General features: G+C 42.7%; 1 protein-coding gene across 1 annotated transcript; it reads left to right on the forward strand.

Moving 5' to 3' along the window:
* Positions 1-452: 452 nt before the first annotated feature.
* Positions 453-17,940, forward strand: ect2l (epithelial cell transforming 2 like). Its single transcript, XM_075477108.1, has 21 exons — positions 453-602; positions 3,533-3,645; positions 3,753-3,915; positions 3,995-4,250; positions 7,767-8,001; positions 8,489-8,624; positions 8,755-8,920; positions 9,783-9,911; positions 10,020-10,112; positions 10,409-10,615; positions 10,741-10,847; positions 10,974-11,129; positions 11,211-11,297; positions 11,753-11,862; positions 14,235-14,382; positions 16,460-16,533; positions 16,660-16,816; positions 16,945-17,010; positions 17,107-17,195; positions 17,495-17,667; positions 17,798-17,940. Exons 1-21 carry the CDS (start codon positions 453-455, stop codon positions 17,929-17,931), a joined length of 2,949 nt encoding a protein of 982 aa, XP_075333223.1. The 3' UTR covers positions 17,932-17,940.
* The last annotated feature ends 545 nt before the right edge of the window (positions 17,941-18,485 follow it).

An 18,485-nucleotide genomic window follows, 5' to 3' on the forward strand; every position in this document is an offset into this window, starting at 1 on the left:
GGGTCAGAATTCTCGCTGCAGAGTTTTGCACTAACTGCAGGCGAGACAGCTCCTTCTTGTTTAGACATGAAAACAAACTATTACAATAATCCAAACGCGAAGACACAAATGCATTAATCAGCTCCAAATCATTTTGTGACTCCATTTTCCTGAGTTTGGAGATTTTCCTCAGTTGAAAAAAGCAGTTTTTAGTCCGCTGTTTGTATATTGTATATTATTAACCATCATTACTTTCTTCTTTTTCGACCTTTAACCCATTTCCTTAGCAACAGTCACGATTATGGGATGGGCTGTGTGAAGGAATGCGCTCATCCCTTTGTTGGTGCGTCTCTAAGGTTACCGGCTGCGGAAAGCAGCGCAGTTGCACCCTTTAACTGAAGGGAAACTAAACCTAACGGGAGTATTTTTTGGGAGTTTTAAATAGAACACGAGGGGTTATCTTCGGCTAATGCATGGAGGCGAGCCTGGGATCCAGCCCGCACTCCGTGAAGCGCTGGCAGCTCAACGGGACAGACTATGAACCCCAGAGAGTCCCCAAGGTGCGGTCCGAGGCCCTCTTCAGCAGCTGGACGCCCCTCCACAACAAACGGAGCAACCTGCAGGTCAGCTGTGCATAGAGCTCATCCTGAGAAGTCTTTTTTTTTTTCTTAGTCATTTTCATTACTATGATATAGTACCTATTGTGCATAAATTAGCTAGTACAGAAGTCTACTATCTCCAAAGGTCAGTGCTGTGGTCGGCTAAAGGAGATTGAACACGCTGAACGCTCATAATGAATTACGTCAGTACGCTGACACGTCGAAGTCGAGGTGAAGCCCAATTAACCTGATTTGAAACAGGTGGGAATAAATCCTCCCTTCTCGCACTCATTAAAAAAAAAAAAAAACAACAAGGAAGGTCACGCTCAGATAAAATGGTGTTTTGTTTATTTCAGATGAAACCAGCGTTTCATTTTTTGAAAATGTGATGGGGTTTTTTTTGGCAGGCGAATTAAACTCCACCGATAAAATCATCTGATCATCTGATGAGGTTTCAGAGAAGGGCAAGTCAGTCACACTGAGCAGATTGCTGTTGAGAGACCGGGGATCCAGTGATGTTCCCAATGTAGGGGAGCATCTTTAAACACTCATATTGTTACCAAAGTTTTTTCTTGTGGACACACACACACACACACACACACACACACACACACACACACACACACACACACACACACACACACACTCTTGAGAAAACCGTAGTGTGTTTGAGTTTCACAGAGACATGCATTGTTCTGGATGGTTCTTTTATTCTAATACATCTATTTTTCAAGCATATTCTATGGTGTGGCCTCTGTTTTTGCTTCATTTCTCCAAGTGTTACAACCCACCCCACTACTGGGGTGACATTAAAACACAAGGTCTGTGATATTTGTACAGGGTCCTAGATGGATGCAATTTGTAGCAAACAAATGTGGGTATTTTAGTGTGAGAATTATAGTTGAAAAAAAAATGGGTGAGTTACAGGTGATGAAGCAACCCGGTTCTATATTAAATGTAATGTTTCTCCTGAATTAATGTGCATGTGCAAGCGTTCTAAAGGCAGTCTTTTGTCAATGTCAAACAGACAATATAAATCAACACCTAAATGTGCGTGTATGTGTGTGTATGTAGTCATGGATTGGCTACTACAATCACCATGTTCGAGCATAAGGTGGTTCATGAATGTACCTGGTACCAGACCACCTTAGGCCAAAGGGTAGTGAGGGTGAATCGGGAACGTCTGGCTGAGGTCCCCGTCCGTGATATCTTCAACTCCCCATCCGGAAGAGTTTCTCTCGCCTACCGGGCAAGGTTGGAGATTATTAAATCCGAATGGATCATCCACCCCGGATGTAATTCCAGAAGCAGTGGCCAGGGTGTCACCGGTGCCTGTTGTGATGGTAATCGAAGGACCCCACTGGTGGATACCAGTGAGGGAAGTCACCAAACTGAAGAACAATGCCTAAAGGGCGTGGTTGTCCTATGGGTCACCTGAAGCAGCTCACTGGTACAGAGTGGCTAAAAAGGCTGCGGTGTTGGTGGTTGCGGAAGCAAAATCGCGGGTATGAGAAACGAGGTCATGGAGAAGGACTCTCAGTTGGCCTCAAAAGATGTACTGGCAAACCATTCGGCGACTCAGAAAGGGAAAGGCCCGAGTGGAGAACTACTGACCTGAACTGAGGATATTATCGGGCAGTGCAAGGACCTCCTCAATTCCATTCAGTTCATTTCAGTTTTATTTATATGGCACCAAATCACAACAAATGTCATCTCGAGGCACGTTGAATATATATACAGTCCAATTCAACCCAATTACTGAGGTGGTTTGGGCGTCTGATTAGGTTACTTCCTGGTCATCTCCTTTTAAGCCTGTCAGTACGGTTCGAGTCACTTCGTATCGGTGCGGTACGGGTCGGTTCAGAACGGTACGGGTCGGGTCGCTTTGGGGTCAGCTTGCCTTCCCACTGTACAAAGAGGACCCTCGGGTGGGCGGAGTGCGTGCCGAAGCGTAAATAGCAAATAACAAATAACATCCATAATTTCGAGCCACCTCCAAGCTTCTTCAGCTTAATGCGACACTGGCTCGCGGTCCGGTTGAAACCACTCTCTGCCATTTTTGCGGCAATCAGCTGGAAAACTTTTTCGTTTTGCACAGCGCCATCGAGCTCCTGCTGCACAGCCTCCTCACCAACAACAGAGAGCAGAGCCTGTAACCGGTCCTGTGTGCTCGGTACCCCAAGCAGAAGGGTTACAGAAATGGTAATGGGTCCCATGGGACCGGTACGCTTTCGTGGTAATGGAAACACTGAAATACGCGAACCGTTCTGAACCGACCCGTACCGGACTGCATAGTGGAAACGAGGCTTTAGAGGTTTTTTGGGCACGTCCAACTGGGAGGAGGCCTTGGGGTAAACCCAGAACACGCTAGAGGGATTACATATACCATCTGGGCTGGGAACATCTCCCCCAGGTGGAGCTGGAGGAAGGAGGGATGTTTTGGTCCCCCCCCCCTCGGACCTGATGCCTCCATGACCAGACATCGGATAAGCTGACGATAATGGATGGATGGATAAATATGTGCGATGTGGACATGTTCTTTCCACCAATCCAAATGGAGTCCTGCAAAAATGGTCAGTCGCAGCTGTTATTTTCCTGCCAGATCAAAGGGTGGAAATGAGTTGTTTGTGAATAAATGAATGAACCGTAAATCCCTTGTTTTGTAAATGTTACATTTCTTTGATCAATTCGTGGTGGATATATCTGATTAAAAAAAATCCTGATGAAATCCACATCTTGTAAAATCATGTGCAACTTCACCAATAATTCCCTCATTGCTCTTATCTGTTCAGATAGTCTAACCCCCCCAACTCAATAAATGTGTAAATACATTATTTTTATGGCTGTGCATTTTATTTTTATTTTTTTTAATAATTCAAAAGGATGCTTAAGCATTCCATATTATTTGTAAGTAGACACGGTTTTGTTTATGTTTCTTTCTCATCTCCTCCCAGTTATTTGAGGAGCGGGTGAGCCTTGTGCTGCACTGGTTTGCCCTTTGGAATGACACCCAGCGGAAACACCTGCTGCACTCACTGCTAACACGCTCCGCCAAGTCGCAACTAAAGTAAGACCGTTTCTGCAAAGTTTTCTCTGCATATTCGTGTAATCTCAGTCTGAAACCCTTCAGGTTGAGTTTATTTTTAATTGAAAACGTCTTGACAATTTGAGCAGGTACTGCAGGGATTTGCTGATTGCGACGGTTCCGGTAACTCGAGTGGACCTCACTGCGGTGCTACCTCGGTTTCTATCTCTGTATGTGATGTCCTTTCTGTCCCCGCTGGACCTCTGTAGGGCTGCCCAAGTCAGCTGGCACTGGAGGATCCTAGCGGAGCAGGTTAGGGGTGTTTAAGATTGTAGTTTTTGGGTTATTTCTAAAAAAAAAAAAAAAATCAAAATCCTCTTCTTCTCTCCAGGACTGTCTCTGGGCAGGTCGGTGTATCAGAAGAGGCTGGTTTCTTCCTTACACCGCTGGAGAAAGGCAATTTGGCGCATGGAAGAACCACTATGTCACCTGTGTCTCCACGTTGGACTTCCTGACTCCACGGGAGGCCACTGCGCTCTATGGGACCCTCAACCAACGAAGCACGTGCCTGACGGAGGAGGAAGAAGAGAGGAGGATGGAGAAAAGTATCAGGAAAAAAATCAGAGACGGGCTCCAGGAGGAGAAGAGTGAGTCAAAATGAAATGGATTTTTTTTGGTAGATTTTCTTCCGTCATTCTTGGTGTTTTATCAAATGTCCTTATAAACCAAACCAAAACAAAAATTCAGACAAAAAGATCGCCCTCAGATGGTCCGAAAACAATTTTGTCTGCTCTTCTGGTACCAGTGTTGGCTGCTAAATCCTTATCTGGTATAAAGTCATTGCATCCCATCTTTGTGATGATTATCTTCTGGATTTTATACTCTCGTTCAGTGGTGGCATATTTTTCTTCAACTTCCACGACACAACACATCATTTACCAATAAAGTACAAAATATATACATATATATAAATTTTCTCTGGAATCGATCCCCAACTAAACATTAGACACACAATTTAGCACAAGGTAAGATGCATGGATTCTTTGACACACATTCAGAAATGTGTGACACGTTCAGCTTTGAGACTGAGAAATTCGCAGCACATGGACCTCTTGTTCATACACTTCGCGTCACAGCAAAGCACGGAAAATGAAACCTTTTCAGTAACAAAGTGATATTTTAGTAGCGGTTGTTTTGTAATTTTAGGCCCACAAAACTTGCCGTTTATATCAGTTCGTAATTTGTTACAAATAGGATTCCTGCCTTACTGCTGTGTTGGACTAAAATCTTACTACATGTAACTTGGTATAATTCACAGCTGCGTGCTTTAAAGCAGACTGCAAGAAAGCTGGAGAGACAGTGGCGTTCCTCTAATTTAGAAGAGTCTCAGTTAGTCTGGAAAGATAGTTTAACAATGTATAAGAAAGCCCTTCGTAAAGCTAGAACTGCTTATTATTCATCATTGATAGAAGAGAATAAGAATAATCCCAGGTTTCTTTTCAGCACTGTAGCCAGTCTGACTAAGAGTCCGAGCTCTGCTGAGCCAGTTATTCCTTTAACTCTGAGCAGTGATGATTTCATGAGCTTTTTTATTAATAAAATTGTTTCTATCAGAAAGAAGATTGATGGAGTCCTTCCCACTATTATCAGTGATGTATCATCAAGTACAGCAGCTTTAGAAGTATCTTTAGAACCTGATTTGTATTTAGACGGCTTCTGTCCAGTTGATCTCTCTGAGCTAACAACAGCAATAGTCTCTTCTAAACCATCAACTTGTGTTTTAGACCCAATCCCAACTAGACTGTTCAAGGAGGTTTTCCCATTAATTGACACTTCCATATTGGATTTGATCAATCTGTCTTTGTTGACAGGATATGTACCTCAGACTTTTAAGGTTGCTGTAATTAAACCTTTACTTAAAAAACCTACTCTTGATTCAGAAGTGTTGGCTCATTATAGACCTATATCCAATCTCCCTTTTATGTCTAAAGTTCTTGAAAAAATAGTTGCAGCTCAGCTTTGTGATCACTTACACAGAAATAATCTGTTTGAGGAGTTTCAGTCAGGATTCAGAGTGCATCATAGCACAGAAACTGCACTGCTGAAAGTTACCAATGATCTCCTCTTAGCCTCTGATAGCGGACTTGTGTCTGTGCTTGTCCTGTTGGATCTCAGTACTGCATTTGATACGGTCGATCACAGTATCTTATTACACAGACTTGAACATGTTATTGGGATTAAAGGAACTGCATTAGGCTGGTTTAAGTCATATTTATCTGATAGATTTCAGTTTGTTCTTGTAAATGAAGAATCTTCCTCACACACCAGAGTAAGTCATGGAGTTCCCCAGGGTTCTGTGCTTGGACCGATTCTTTTCACTTCATACATGCTTCCATTAGGTAACATTATTAGACAGCATGGCATAAATTTCCATTGCTATGCTGATGATACTCAGCTGTACTTATCTATAAAACCAGATGAACCCAATAGGTTGGTCAGACTACAAGCATGTCTTAAAGACATAAAGACCTGGATGACTCAGAACTGTCTGCTTCTAAATTCAGACAAAACTGAAGTCGTTATCTTTGGACCTGAGCGTTTCAGGGAGAAACTGTCTGGCTATATAGTTACTCTAGATGGTATTTCCATGGCTTCTAGTTCTACAGTGAGGAACCTTGGAGTTATTTTTGACCAGAACTTATCATTTGACTCGCATATAAAACAGGTTTCTAGGACTGCCTTCTTTCACCTTCGTAATGTTGTTAAAATCAGGAACATCTTGTCTCAGAGTGATGCAGAAAAACTAATTCATGCATTTGTTACTTCAAGATTGGACTACTGTAATTCTTTATTATTGGGCTGTCCCACATATTCTCTTAAAAGCCTTCAGTTGATCCAAAATGCTGCAGCCAGAGTTTTGATGAGAACTAACAGGAGAGATCATATTTCTCCAGTTTTAGCTTCTCTTCATTGGCTCCCTGTTAAATTCAGAATAGAATTTAAGATTCTTCTCCTTACATATAAAGCTCTTAATGACCGAGCTCCATCATATCTTAAAGATCTCATTGTAAAATATTTACCTAACAGAGCACTTCGTTCCCAAACTGCAGGTTTACTTGAGGTTCCCAGAGTTTCTAAAAGTAGAACGGGAGGCAGAGCCTTCAGTTATCAGGCCCCTCTCTTGTGGAATAAGCTGCCAGTAAATGTCCGGGAAGCAGACACCCTTTCCACTTTTAAGACCAGGCTTAAAACTTTCCTTTTTTATAAAGCTTATAGTTAGGTCTGTTGAATCTGATAGTGTATCTGCTAGTGTGTCTTGTTCTGCCTCCACCTCTGGCACCCTCTATACTTTCATTACCCCCTACCCGAACCAGGGTTTGCATCCCCACCCCGCTGTGACTGGTGTGCAGTTGGTGAGAGGCTGAGGTAGCTTGTGGCTGTAAAAAGATGGTTGTTGTGGTGTGAGGAGCAGATCTATATAGGGAGTATAGGGAATTACTCACTGAGTCTGGTCCTTTATTTTATTATTTATTTTTTCGTTAGCACAAGTTTCTTGTGTTTACCTTGAATAGGGATGGCTCAGGTAATCCTGAAACATCCCATAGTTAAGCTGCTATAGGCCTAGACTGCTGGGGGGCCTCATCTGTCACACCTTTCCTCACTTTACTCTCTTTATGTATATGTGATATTATTGTGGTCATTAACTCGTGTTTCCCTGTTCCAACAGATATCCTTTGAATGGTGTTACAGTGCCGCCGCCGCCGCTGCGCCCCCCCCCCCCCCCTTTCTGTCTTCTCAAACCCCAGCTGGTCGAGGCGGATGGCCACCCTTCCTGAGTCTGGTTCTGCCAGAGGTTTCTTCCTGTTAAAAGGGAGTCGTTTCTCTCCACAGTCGCCTCAGGCACGCTCAGGCCGGGAGATTGGACCGAAAAACAAAAAGTTTTCAGTGCAATCTGTTGGTTTTCTTAGCTAGGAAATTGTTTTTGAATTGGCTCTATATGAACAAATTGGATTATTTTATGAATTATGATTATTATTATTAATTAATTGAATTCCAATTGGCTTGAATTGGACTTACTATCTAAGTGCCTTGAGATGACATTTGTTGTATTTGGCGCTATATAAATAAAAATGAATTGAATTGAACTTTTCTGACATTTTCAGGACTATCCTTGAGAAGCAGGGGAGCGTGGGGCAGTAACCCAAAGTTAAATGGAGCAAAAGGTGGAAGTAGCCAGGCGGGAAGGCCTGGCTCGGGGATAACATTCAGCTCTTGGCCGTCCCTCTCCTGGCCTCCAAGGAGGATCGGGTGTTCCAGCTTCTCTCTCAGCCTGGACAGGGGGCAACCAATGAGTGCAGCCCAGAACCCAGAGAGAGTCCAGACCTCCAGCGTTGGCAGGTGATATATATTTATTTTTTTCTCATGAAATGGAGTGTAAGCCAGTAAGATTTGTAATAAATACTGTTGTTGTAATATTGATATTATTCTATATATAAAACTATACATCGTGGCGTTGCTGTTGGGTAGTTTTTGCTTATTAGTAAACCTTCTGTTGATATTTAGCACACAGAGAGTGCAGACTTTTAGAAATACACTGGTCTGATATACCACTGGAAAGGAAATCATTCTACAACTTATGCAGAAATAGATATTTAATTCAACCCGTGTTTTAGGCTAAGCTAAGATAGTCAGCTGCTAGCTGAAGCTTCAAACTTCAGACATAAGGTATGTTTTGGTTTTTTTCTTCCCATCAAACTCTATGCAAAAAAAAACAACACAGTTCTCATGCATTTGAACTGTTGATGCTCTTTGTATTATACAATTATACTGTTTTTTTCAGTTTTATGTGCTCACACTGCATTGCATGCATGATATTTCCGTCCAGTGAAAGACTGCCCAAAGCTAGAGGATCGCTGTCCTCCTTCACCTGTAGATCTTCACTGCCACACACAGTCTCCCCCTGTCTTTGGACATCTCCCACCCTTTTAATACTTGTCTCCAACAAAATTCCTGCCTATGAGGTAAAAATGAAATCAGTTGTTCTGTGTCATTAAAAGGACGATTAAAGAAAATGCTGTTTAAGATGAAACGACGCAAAGGGCAAATGAAACAAACATTTCTCCCTTTCCAATCTTCTGGTGTTTCATCCAGCTGGTGCTGAGTGGTTTGAAGGCCAGCATAATCGTGGTCTTGTATGACTACAGAGGGACTCTCTCAGCTTTGCTCAACCAGGTGGAAAGGGCCACGTCGAGGCAGCCCGTTCAGAGAGTTGGCCTGCTAGCTCCAGGAGGAACAGAGGAAATTCACCTGCTTCATGGTGAATCTTGATCCTTTTTTTGTTCATTAATGTGTGGGTACACTGCTACCTGGAATCTCCCCTGATAGCAGTTAACTGTGAAACTGTTGGACACTCCAGCTCTATAACTCCGGGCTTTGATTTGATCTTAATAACATGTATCCTTATAACATTATATATATATGTATATATATATGTACATATATGTATATATGTATGTATATATATGTATATACATATATATATATATATTTTTTTTTTACACGATATACACTTTTACTAATAACATATATATTAGAATAAACTCTGCACTTATTAATGCTTTTTTCCCAAGGAATAGTTTTCTATTTTTTATTCATGTGACGGTGTTGTGTCATTGAGTTTGACGACCACAATATCACAAGAAAAATTACTAAAATGAAGTAAATGAAGCCTGTCTTTGGTGTCCTGTTGTCCAAAAGGCTTGAGTGATGTCACTTCCTGATGTACATGCTCATATGGATCGTACCATTCTTTTTAAGTGGGGGGGGGGGAATCATTTGTGTAATGGGGTTGAGTGGTCACTCAGAACTAAATAATGTGATTTTGGTTAATAATTATCAATTCATTTTGAGAAAAAAAATATCACCAACAATTAAGCACAGATAAATGTTTTCGTTTGATATCAAAATGCATGGACTTTTTTTATTTTATATATTTTAAGTATACTTTCATCGAAGGCCACGAGGGACATGACAAAATAGGTGGTGTCAACAAAAAGATGTAATTTCTCATAAAAAGCTCAAATTTTATGAATGTTTTTTTGTTTTTTTTTTACACTGTACACAGACTAAAGTTATTAAAATATAGATTTAATTCCATGTTTATCCTCGGGAACTTTCAGGCAGTAGTCTATCGGAGACGACTGTGCTCAGCCCCGATTACAGAGAATTCTGGGAAAAACTGTGTGGCTGGGTGGCACCAATAGAAGAAGGAGGTGGAATTGACATCTTCTGCCCACTGGCTGCATCTGGTAGCACATGTGTTAAAACACACGCACACACACACACACACACTCCTGTTTCTAACTTACATTTCCTCATTTACATAAACTCCCTGCCTCTTTGTCACCTCCTCGCAGCATCAGGAGTGGCTCTCATTCGCACTCTTTCTACTCTCACTGGTCTGGAGGTCCAGGCACCAGTGGGTCTTGCCACTGGAAGTTTCCAGAACAGTGAGTAACACACTCTTCAGATTGGGAAAGCCCCTCTTATTTAACAATATGTCATCATTTTATTTCACATCGGTGCGTCTGTTGACTGCTTAGCTCATTATTAAACTTAGTGTAGTCAAAGTTCAATAGCTGCTTATACAGTCTGACCTACAATCTACAGTGTTACTGTGGAAACCACCCGTGTTGTCGTTCAGTAGATGGAAGTACCCAGCAACACATGTGAAATTAGTGTGGAGCATCTTGTAAAATTCACAAGACACATGTTTGCTCTCCTCCTCTTTTTAAACCCAATTCAGTTCTTGGCGAGTGGTCGGATGGTGATGTGTGCAACAGACGCTTTGAACAGCAGCCGGCAGCTCCGGCGCTGCGGTATGTGTGCGACAGTGTGCTGCAGAGCTGGTGCAGACAGGCTCAGTGGATGGAAGAAGCTCTGGGGGAGCTGAGGAGCTCCCTGGAGCCCCAGCTCCAGCTGGCCAGCCTGCAGGCCAGAGGCCGAGCTCTGGGTGGGTTTCACTTATCCTCCGAGTTAAAAGTTAGACATACAGAGATGGACTGATGCTAAGTTTAAACACGTGGGTGTAATCTGTGCCCTGTTAACTCTCTAAAGAATGTGATTGTATTTGTATAGGTTATTTCCTGTGGGAGAAAACCTGCCTTGACAACCTTTGTGTGTCCAAAGAACTCGGCGAGGCACTGACAGAAGGACTCACTGCCCTAACGAGACAGGAAGAGGAGGTGGGAGCTTTTTGAAATGCAGAAGAAGTGAAATGTAGAAGTGAAATTTCAGCAATAGGGGGGCAAAAATGGGTCTGTCATTTAAAAAATGAAAAGCATCTATCATCTGTGCTCGCACACTTTCAGACCAGACCTCTGGAATTTCTGTCCGTCTTCCTGACAAGATGGAGTAAGAACGAGGCGAGACGAGCGAGTAACGAAGAGGATGAACAGAGAAACGCAGCAGACGATGATTTGTCTCCAACACAACGAATGTCCAGCCTAATGCCTGAGCTGCCACAGGTTTGCGCTCATAGAACATTTCCATTCAGGGAAGATTGAGCACGAACACTCGACGGATGGATTCTTTCTTTCTGCATTTAGACGGCGTTAGACTGGAGAGGCGAAGTTGCAAGAGAGCTGTACCAGAGCGAGTGTCTCTATCTGGGGAGGCTGAGCGCTGTGGTGAAGGTAGAACCTGGATTTTTTTTTTAATTTGATAGCTGGAAAAACTAAACATCGAGGTAAAAATCACTAATGAAAAGTTTTAATTTGTCATCTGTTGCTGTCTGGACAACATTCGATGAAAACTTATTGAGAACGGGGAACCTTAGAAAATTGTGTTTTTATCTGTTTTACAACAGAATTTTTTCGAGTGGGGAAAAATGAGAGTAAGCAGGGCTGAAGTTTGAGCACAGTGAATTAAGTTTACTCTGCAAACCTGGCTTATTGAGTTATACGTCTCCAAACGAAAGAATACAAAGCAGAAATGCTGGGTTTTTATATCACGCCCCAAATATGTGCTCTAAAAGCACAGAAAAGGGGATGTTTCCATCATATTTCCCCTTTTAAGAGAGTCTAAGAGAAGACAATAACTGTCAATAACAAACATATTTCACTGATGTGCGTCTCTCTCTGTGTCGAAGGTGTACCATGAGCCTTTAACAGCAGCTCTCAACTCCAACAGAGCTATCCTCAGCTATGCTGACATCCAGATTGTCTTCAGTCCTGTTACCCAAATTCTGCAGCTAAACAGGTAAATACAAAACATTTTGGAAAAAAATGAATGAAAAAGGTATTTGGTATTAAAAACAGCTGGACGAACATGTAAATCGTCAACAGATCAGTGACATGACTGGGCATAAAAAAAGTCCGAAGGAAAGATTGGCAGAGGCTTGACAGTTTGCAAAAAAACTGTGTTTACAAATTGTGGAATAATGTTCCTCAAGGTAAAGCCGCTCATTTTAGATGAATACCATGAAACATTCGTTTAAGTTATGGAAACACAAGGGCTTGTAGTCAACTCCAGTCAAGGTATCTTCATAGCTTTCATTGCTTTACTGTTGACATTTGCCTGCTGTTTGCGGTGCTGGTATAATCGGATGAAAACAAGATATTTTGTTTATATTGTTTGTGTGTGATATGATGACAATAATAAGAATTTAAAGAAAAGATTTATCCTGTAAAGAGGAATCTACATGTGAACATGATCCACAGATGCTGCCATCTTTTGTGGGTCAAACCTCTGATAAAATGAAATGGAAGATGAAAATCTTTTTGGAAATCATGGATACTGCATCATCTGGACAAAAGAGTAACTGCTTGTTATAATCCCTCAGTTCTAAAGCCTAGTGTGTTAGTTCCTATGGAACTTGCAACTTGCACATCTGGAGAAGCACCCTTGTGCTGAGAGATACACTATATTGCCAACAGTATTCGCTCACCTGCCTTTACACGCATATGAACTTAAGTGACATCCCGTTTTGAATCCATAGGGTTTTATATGCAGCTATAACAGCTTCAACTCTTCTGGGCTAGCTTTCCACAAGGTTTAGGAGTGTTTATGGGAGTTTTTGAGCATTCTTCCAGAAGCGCATTTGTGAAGTCAGATGTTGGATGAGAAGGCCTGGCTCGCAGTCTCCGCTATAATTCATCCCAAAGGTGTTCCATCGCGTTGAGGTCATGACTCTGTGCAGGACAGTCAAGTTCTTCCACACCAAACTCACTCATCCACGTCTTTATGGACCTTGCTTTGTGCACTGGTGCTGCAGTCATGTTGGAACAGGAAGGGGCCATCCCCAAACCGTTTCCACAAAGTTGGGAGCATGAAATTGTCCAACATCTCTTGGTATGTTGAAGCATTCAGAGTTCCTTTCACTGGAACTAAGGGCCCAGCTACTGAAAAACAACCCCACACCATAATCCTCCCTCCACCAAACTTTAAACTTGGCACAATGCAGTCAGACACGTACCGTTCTCCTGGCAACCGCCAAACCCAGACTCGTCCATCAGATTGCCAGATGGAGAAGCGTGATTGGTCACTCCAGAGAACGCGTCTCCACTGCTCTAGAGTCCAGTGGCGGCGTGCTTTACACCACTGCATCTAGCGCTCTGCATTGCACTTGGTGATGTATGGATTGGATGCAGCTGCTCGGCCATGGAAACCCATTCCATGAAGCTCTCTAAGCACTGTTCTTGAGCTTATATGAAGGCTTTGTTGAATGTCAAATATTTCACGACTGGACTTGTTGCACAGGTGGCATCCTATCATGGTCACGCTGGACTTCACTGAGCGCTCCTGAGAGCGACCCATTCTTTCACAATTGTTTGTAGAAGCAGTCTGCATGCCGAGGTCCTTCAACTTATACACCTGTGGCCATGGAAGTGATTGGAACACCTGAATTTAGTTATTTGGATGGGTAAGTGAATACTTTTGGCAATATAGTGTATATTACCCGGTTACACCTATGACTAAATCCCTTGCTGGCTTAGAGGTAAATCAACTTTGACCCCTCCCCATGCCTCTGATACCAGTCCTTGAAAGGCACATGTCAAAAAGTGTTTAGTCTCACCACAAGTTTTTTGACAGGTTGCATACACAGGACTTAAAATCAGCTGTCAGTTACATCTGCTAATAGAGGCCAGTATATCCGGAGGTTTCATTGGAACATAGATGCTACAGTATGCACAGTTTATTAGAGCAACATATGCTCCAATCCAGATCGTGTCCTGTATTAGGGAAGACCTTATGCATTATTGTAAATTTCAGCAAGACAATGCTCCACTGCACGCTGCATCTACTGCAATGGCTTCATATCAGAAGAGTTTGGATGCTGGACTGGCTTACTTGCAGTCCAGACCTTTCACCAACTAAAAAAACATTTGGGGAAGTGTGAAACGCAAAATACTAGAAGGAAGACCCAGGACTGTTGATCAGCCAGAAGCCTACATTACACAGAAATGGGACAGCATTCCTCTCCCAAAGGGCCGGCAACTGGTCTCTTCAGTTCCTAGACCTGAACAGGATGCTGCACAGTAAACATGACCCTGTTCGAGTTTGTGGTGCTGCTTTATTGTCCCCCTGTATTGCCATAATGTGGCAATTGTGTGTTTGCATGTGTGTTGCAGGATGTTTCAGGCAGACTTGCTGAGTAGGCTGCAGCAGTGGGGTGCAGAGCAATGTGTCGGAGATGTGTTTGCAAAGCTTTGCTTAAAACTGAGAGTCTATACCAACTACCTAAACAACTACACCACTGCCCTCCGGACCATTGATAAGGTAAAGTCTGTGAGTTTGTGTCCTCCTTCAACACTTAAGGGGTGAACATTTCCTTCACTCGCACAGCATTTCTACTTCTGCACTAAATCGGTTACAGTTGATTCATCCACTATACTTTTGAAGCCTCATCAGAAATGGTCTCCAAGAAAGGGTGACTGTCAAGAAGTCATTCTTAAGGATGGGAAATGGGGAGAAGGGGCTAAATCATGCCAAATGATCCAAGAGCCGGGCTGAAAATCAGTGGCAACAGGTCTTGTGGAGTGAAGAATCCTCCACTAAAACCCGGACCTCAGCAATATTGAAGCAGTTTAGGAACATCCCGACTGAGCACAGGACAAAAATGCAGGCAGCATTCAAAGAATGAGCTTTGGAATATCCTTCAAGAAGCCTCAAACTGCTTCTGCAGTTTTTCTTCAACTTTAAACTTAATACTTTTCAACACAATACTCAAGAAGTACCTTTAGGTTTGATACACTGAAGTGAAAGTCTTTGGCCAATTCGAAAGGGACATTGGTTTTCACCACTGAGAATATTCAATCAATAAAACTAATCTGTATTCTTTATATCAGTGCAAATCAGGACCAAACATAAAACATGTTTGCCCATATTCTGCCTTTGCATATAGAAGTAGGGCTGGTATGGGGAAAAAGTCATCACGATATTTTTTTCGATATCAGTCGATATCGATATATATCGGGTCCATAACTTTTAGCATCCACTTGAACCCCTTATTTTCCACTGTGCTTATTGGTAGCATGTCTTTTGCAATACAATAAGTTACTGTATTTATAACATCACGGCGTCTCTTAGATTTTTTTGTCATACGGCGCTGGATAAAGCAGACTCTGTTGTGTCCTGTTCGATTATAGCTATAGTTGGGTTATGCTCCTTATTTGAGCAAGGGTAATTATCCTTGGATATATGGTGGTCAATGAATCGAATCATTGGCACAAAGCATGTCATACCCTGGTACGATAGGTGGCGCTGTACCCATTTCAACTATTGCTAATAGAGCCACTTCCGGTTGACCGCTTCACCACCAGCAACAACAACAACAAACTCAGGTATTCGAGAAAATGGTGAATGAAGAGCAAGATGAAGGTACGTCCCTCTACATTTCGTTTTTGATGAGCTGCTTATTGCACAAACGCGATGCACAACGGCGCATTCTCCATCGCGTTGCTTGTTTCTTTCTGACGGCGGCGACACCAACAGTAATATCGTCTCTTTCCGACTTCCGGTTCAAGACCCCGGGAAAAAATCTCGAGCATGCGCAGAACACAAAGTCTACTTCACCACGTGCTTCACTGTCTACAAGCACGTTTTATTTGACTTTCAACCGAGTTATCTCGGGGTCTTAATCCGATCACGAGTAATCCGATCCAATTTCTTGTCCGATTAAGGTGTATACGTGAACTTAATAACTCAGTCTTATTGTAATTTAGCCCTTAATCCGATCCTTTCAGTGCCATGTAACCCCACTGATTTATACCTGAGGAAGGGGCTTTGATCTCTGGGTGCCTATTGTTTCAACGCCACCTTACCACACCCCCCGGGGGGATGTCTCACACTTTAGAGCAGGATGTGGTCTCGGTGATAATTAAGAGACAAATGGTTAAGACATTGAATTATACCATTACACTATCGTTATCATTTTATCGCCCAGCACTAATATAGAGCAGATAAACTCTGATTTTTGAGTTGTGGCCACTTTTTGATAAATGAAATTCATGGCCAAGCAACCATTAAACAGATGTTAAAAGACACCATTAATATGATTTTATTTTGATTCAATTTGAAAGTTTAAATGCTAATACTAGTCGGCATTGTCAAGTGAGTCTCAATAAAGATCAACTGTTAAAAATAAAAAACGTATTCAATGTCAATCAAAGCAAAAACTTTCAATTTGGTTTCAGTCTCGGGAATCGACGTAGATGCAATTCCTGATGAGATGTGCTCTTTCCATCTGATTTTGCTATCTGCAGGAAAAGGGAAGGTGTGAAAGGATAGAGCATTTTACACCATATTTAAGGACCATAATGTTATCATTCCATGGGGTTGTGTCTTTGTGTGTCAGTGCAGAGAGACAAAACCAGCATTTCGGGCTTTCCTGAAGGTCGCCGACAGAACTCTCGCAACACACATGCTGAGGTAACGGCTCAAATGTTGCCGTAACTCTTCTTTCCTTTTTTTTGAGCATCCCCAGTACATCATCGCCATCTCCATCTAGAATTAATGTGTGTGTGTGTGTGTGTGTGTGTGTGTGTGTTTGTGAAGCCTCCAGGAGCTGTTGCTGTGCCCAGTGTGGAGAACACAGGAGTATGTGACTCTCCTTCAAGTCATGTCATTACACACACAGCCCGACCACCCAGACCACACACACCTCTGCCGTGCCCTCAACACAATGCTCCAATTCAGACGGTTCATACAAAAGGTAGAACCCGTGCACACATTCAGAGCTGTATGCCATGCAGATACCTTCGTCCGTTTTGGTTGACTTTACCTCCTAACAGCAGTTTGGATTAAATGTGCAAAACGTTTCGCTGTGTGACAATTTCTCAGTTGAAGCAGTGCTCAGAGAGAGACGGGCTGATGGAGGAAACGCAGCGAAAGATTCAGGGCTGTCCGGTAGGAAAACGCACACCCCTCTCTCAAATGTTTTGCCTGTTCTGTAGATTCAACCAAATGCATGTGACGCATTGGTTGTGTTTTGTGTGCGCATAGAGCCTAAGCGAAGGAAACAGGCGGTTAATGACGACTCAGGATGCCGTGTTGCTCAGGAGCCCTGATGAACAGATTCCAGACTCATTAAAGTAACAGCTCATTTTTCCATTTCTGTGTATGTCTCTTGATCATTCGTTTGTCTTCGCCTGGCAATGCGCTTGTAGTCGCACGTACGTTGCACAAAATACACCTGCCAAAACAACAGAACTTTAAGCTCAGTTATGGATTTTATTATTGCCCTGCTTATTGTGGTAAATGGCGAAACCCGACATTTACTGTGTGTGTGTGTGTGTGTGTGTGTTTTAAAATGCAACATGGCGGTATATTGTTAAGTAATGATGTCATCCTTTTTCCGGTGTTGTGTCCCCTTGTGTTCATGCATGGGTAGGACCTATGAGCAGGTGTCCGATGTGGGCCTGTTCCTGTTTAACGATGCTTTGGTGTTGACGCGGAAAAATGTGCAGCATACACCTTTTGTGCCATCTCACCGAAGCACATACACATTCCTGGCCTCTGTGGCTCTTACCAGCCTGACTGTCAGAGAGATCATGCATACCCAGTGTAAGTTTTTACCACATAAATGATACGGTACTTTGTATACTGTGGCTTTGCGTCTTAATAGCTAAAAATGAAATGCTGTCGCTGACCTCCAGTGGTATGTCTTTAAATAAAAAAAAAACTGTTTTCACAGATATGCGCCATGGATTTGTCCTGGAGGGTCCTTGCCGCTCTTGGGTTTGTTCCACAGAACGAGGAGAGGAGAGAGCAGGCTTCCTTTCTGTGCTGCGTGAAGCCATAAACTCTGCTCTCAAAGGACATAAGTGACTATTCACCAGCAAGACAAGAGGAGGTTTGGACAGTGTAACAGATAGGGATGGGAATCGAGAACCGGCGCCCAGTAGGTCGATTCCGTGGAATCGTTAATCCGCCTGCCTAAGGATCCCGTTTATATACACGATGACCTCATGTTCACGCTTCATATTTTTGGCTCAGAATGTTTCCAAAAGGGCGTCGAGGCAGAAGCGCTCCAAAGTTTGGTTATCTTTCACCAAAAAGGACAATACTAAGGCCAGTTACAACACATGCAGAGCTTTGATCGCATCAAAGGGGCGAGATACCTCCAACATGCTGAAACATTTGACCACACAGCATACAATTACTTTGCACGAATGTAAAGGGGAAGAGATGTCACTCTTGCCTGCATTCAAAACTTCAGAGCCCTGTTGTAATGTTAGCGACATGCTGTATGAATAATTTCCATCTGATATTAACATTTAGTTGACAAAGACTGCAGGCGTGAGGCAGAGTTAGATATATAGAGTTATATATTGTGCTAAATATAACTGGATGAGAACCAATAAGGAACCGAATCGACAAGC

Source organism: Odontesthes bonariensis, chromosome 11 (assembly GCF_027942865.1).
Source record: "Odontesthes bonariensis isolate fOdoBon6 chromosome 11, fOdoBon6.hap1, whole genome shotgun sequence".
NCBI classification, from domain to species: domain Eukaryota; kingdom Metazoa; phylum Chordata; class Actinopteri; order Atheriniformes; family Atherinopsidae; genus Odontesthes; species Odontesthes bonariensis.

Excerpts from the sequence above, each read along its gene's own strand:
- ect2l (XM_075477108.1), top strand. The coding sequence starts at position 453 with ATGGAGGCGAGCCTGGGATCCAGCCCGCACTCCGTGAAGCGCTGGCAG. Across the intron at positions 10,616-10,740 it reads GGCCAGAGGCCGAGCTCTGG|GTTATTTCCTGTGGGAGAAA; the intron begins GTGGGTTTCACT and ends GTATTTGTATAG. Across the intron at positions 16,534-16,659 it reads CTCGCAACACACATGCTGAG|CCTCCAGGAGCTGTTGCTGT; the intron begins GTAACGGCTCAA and ends GTGTTTGTGAAG.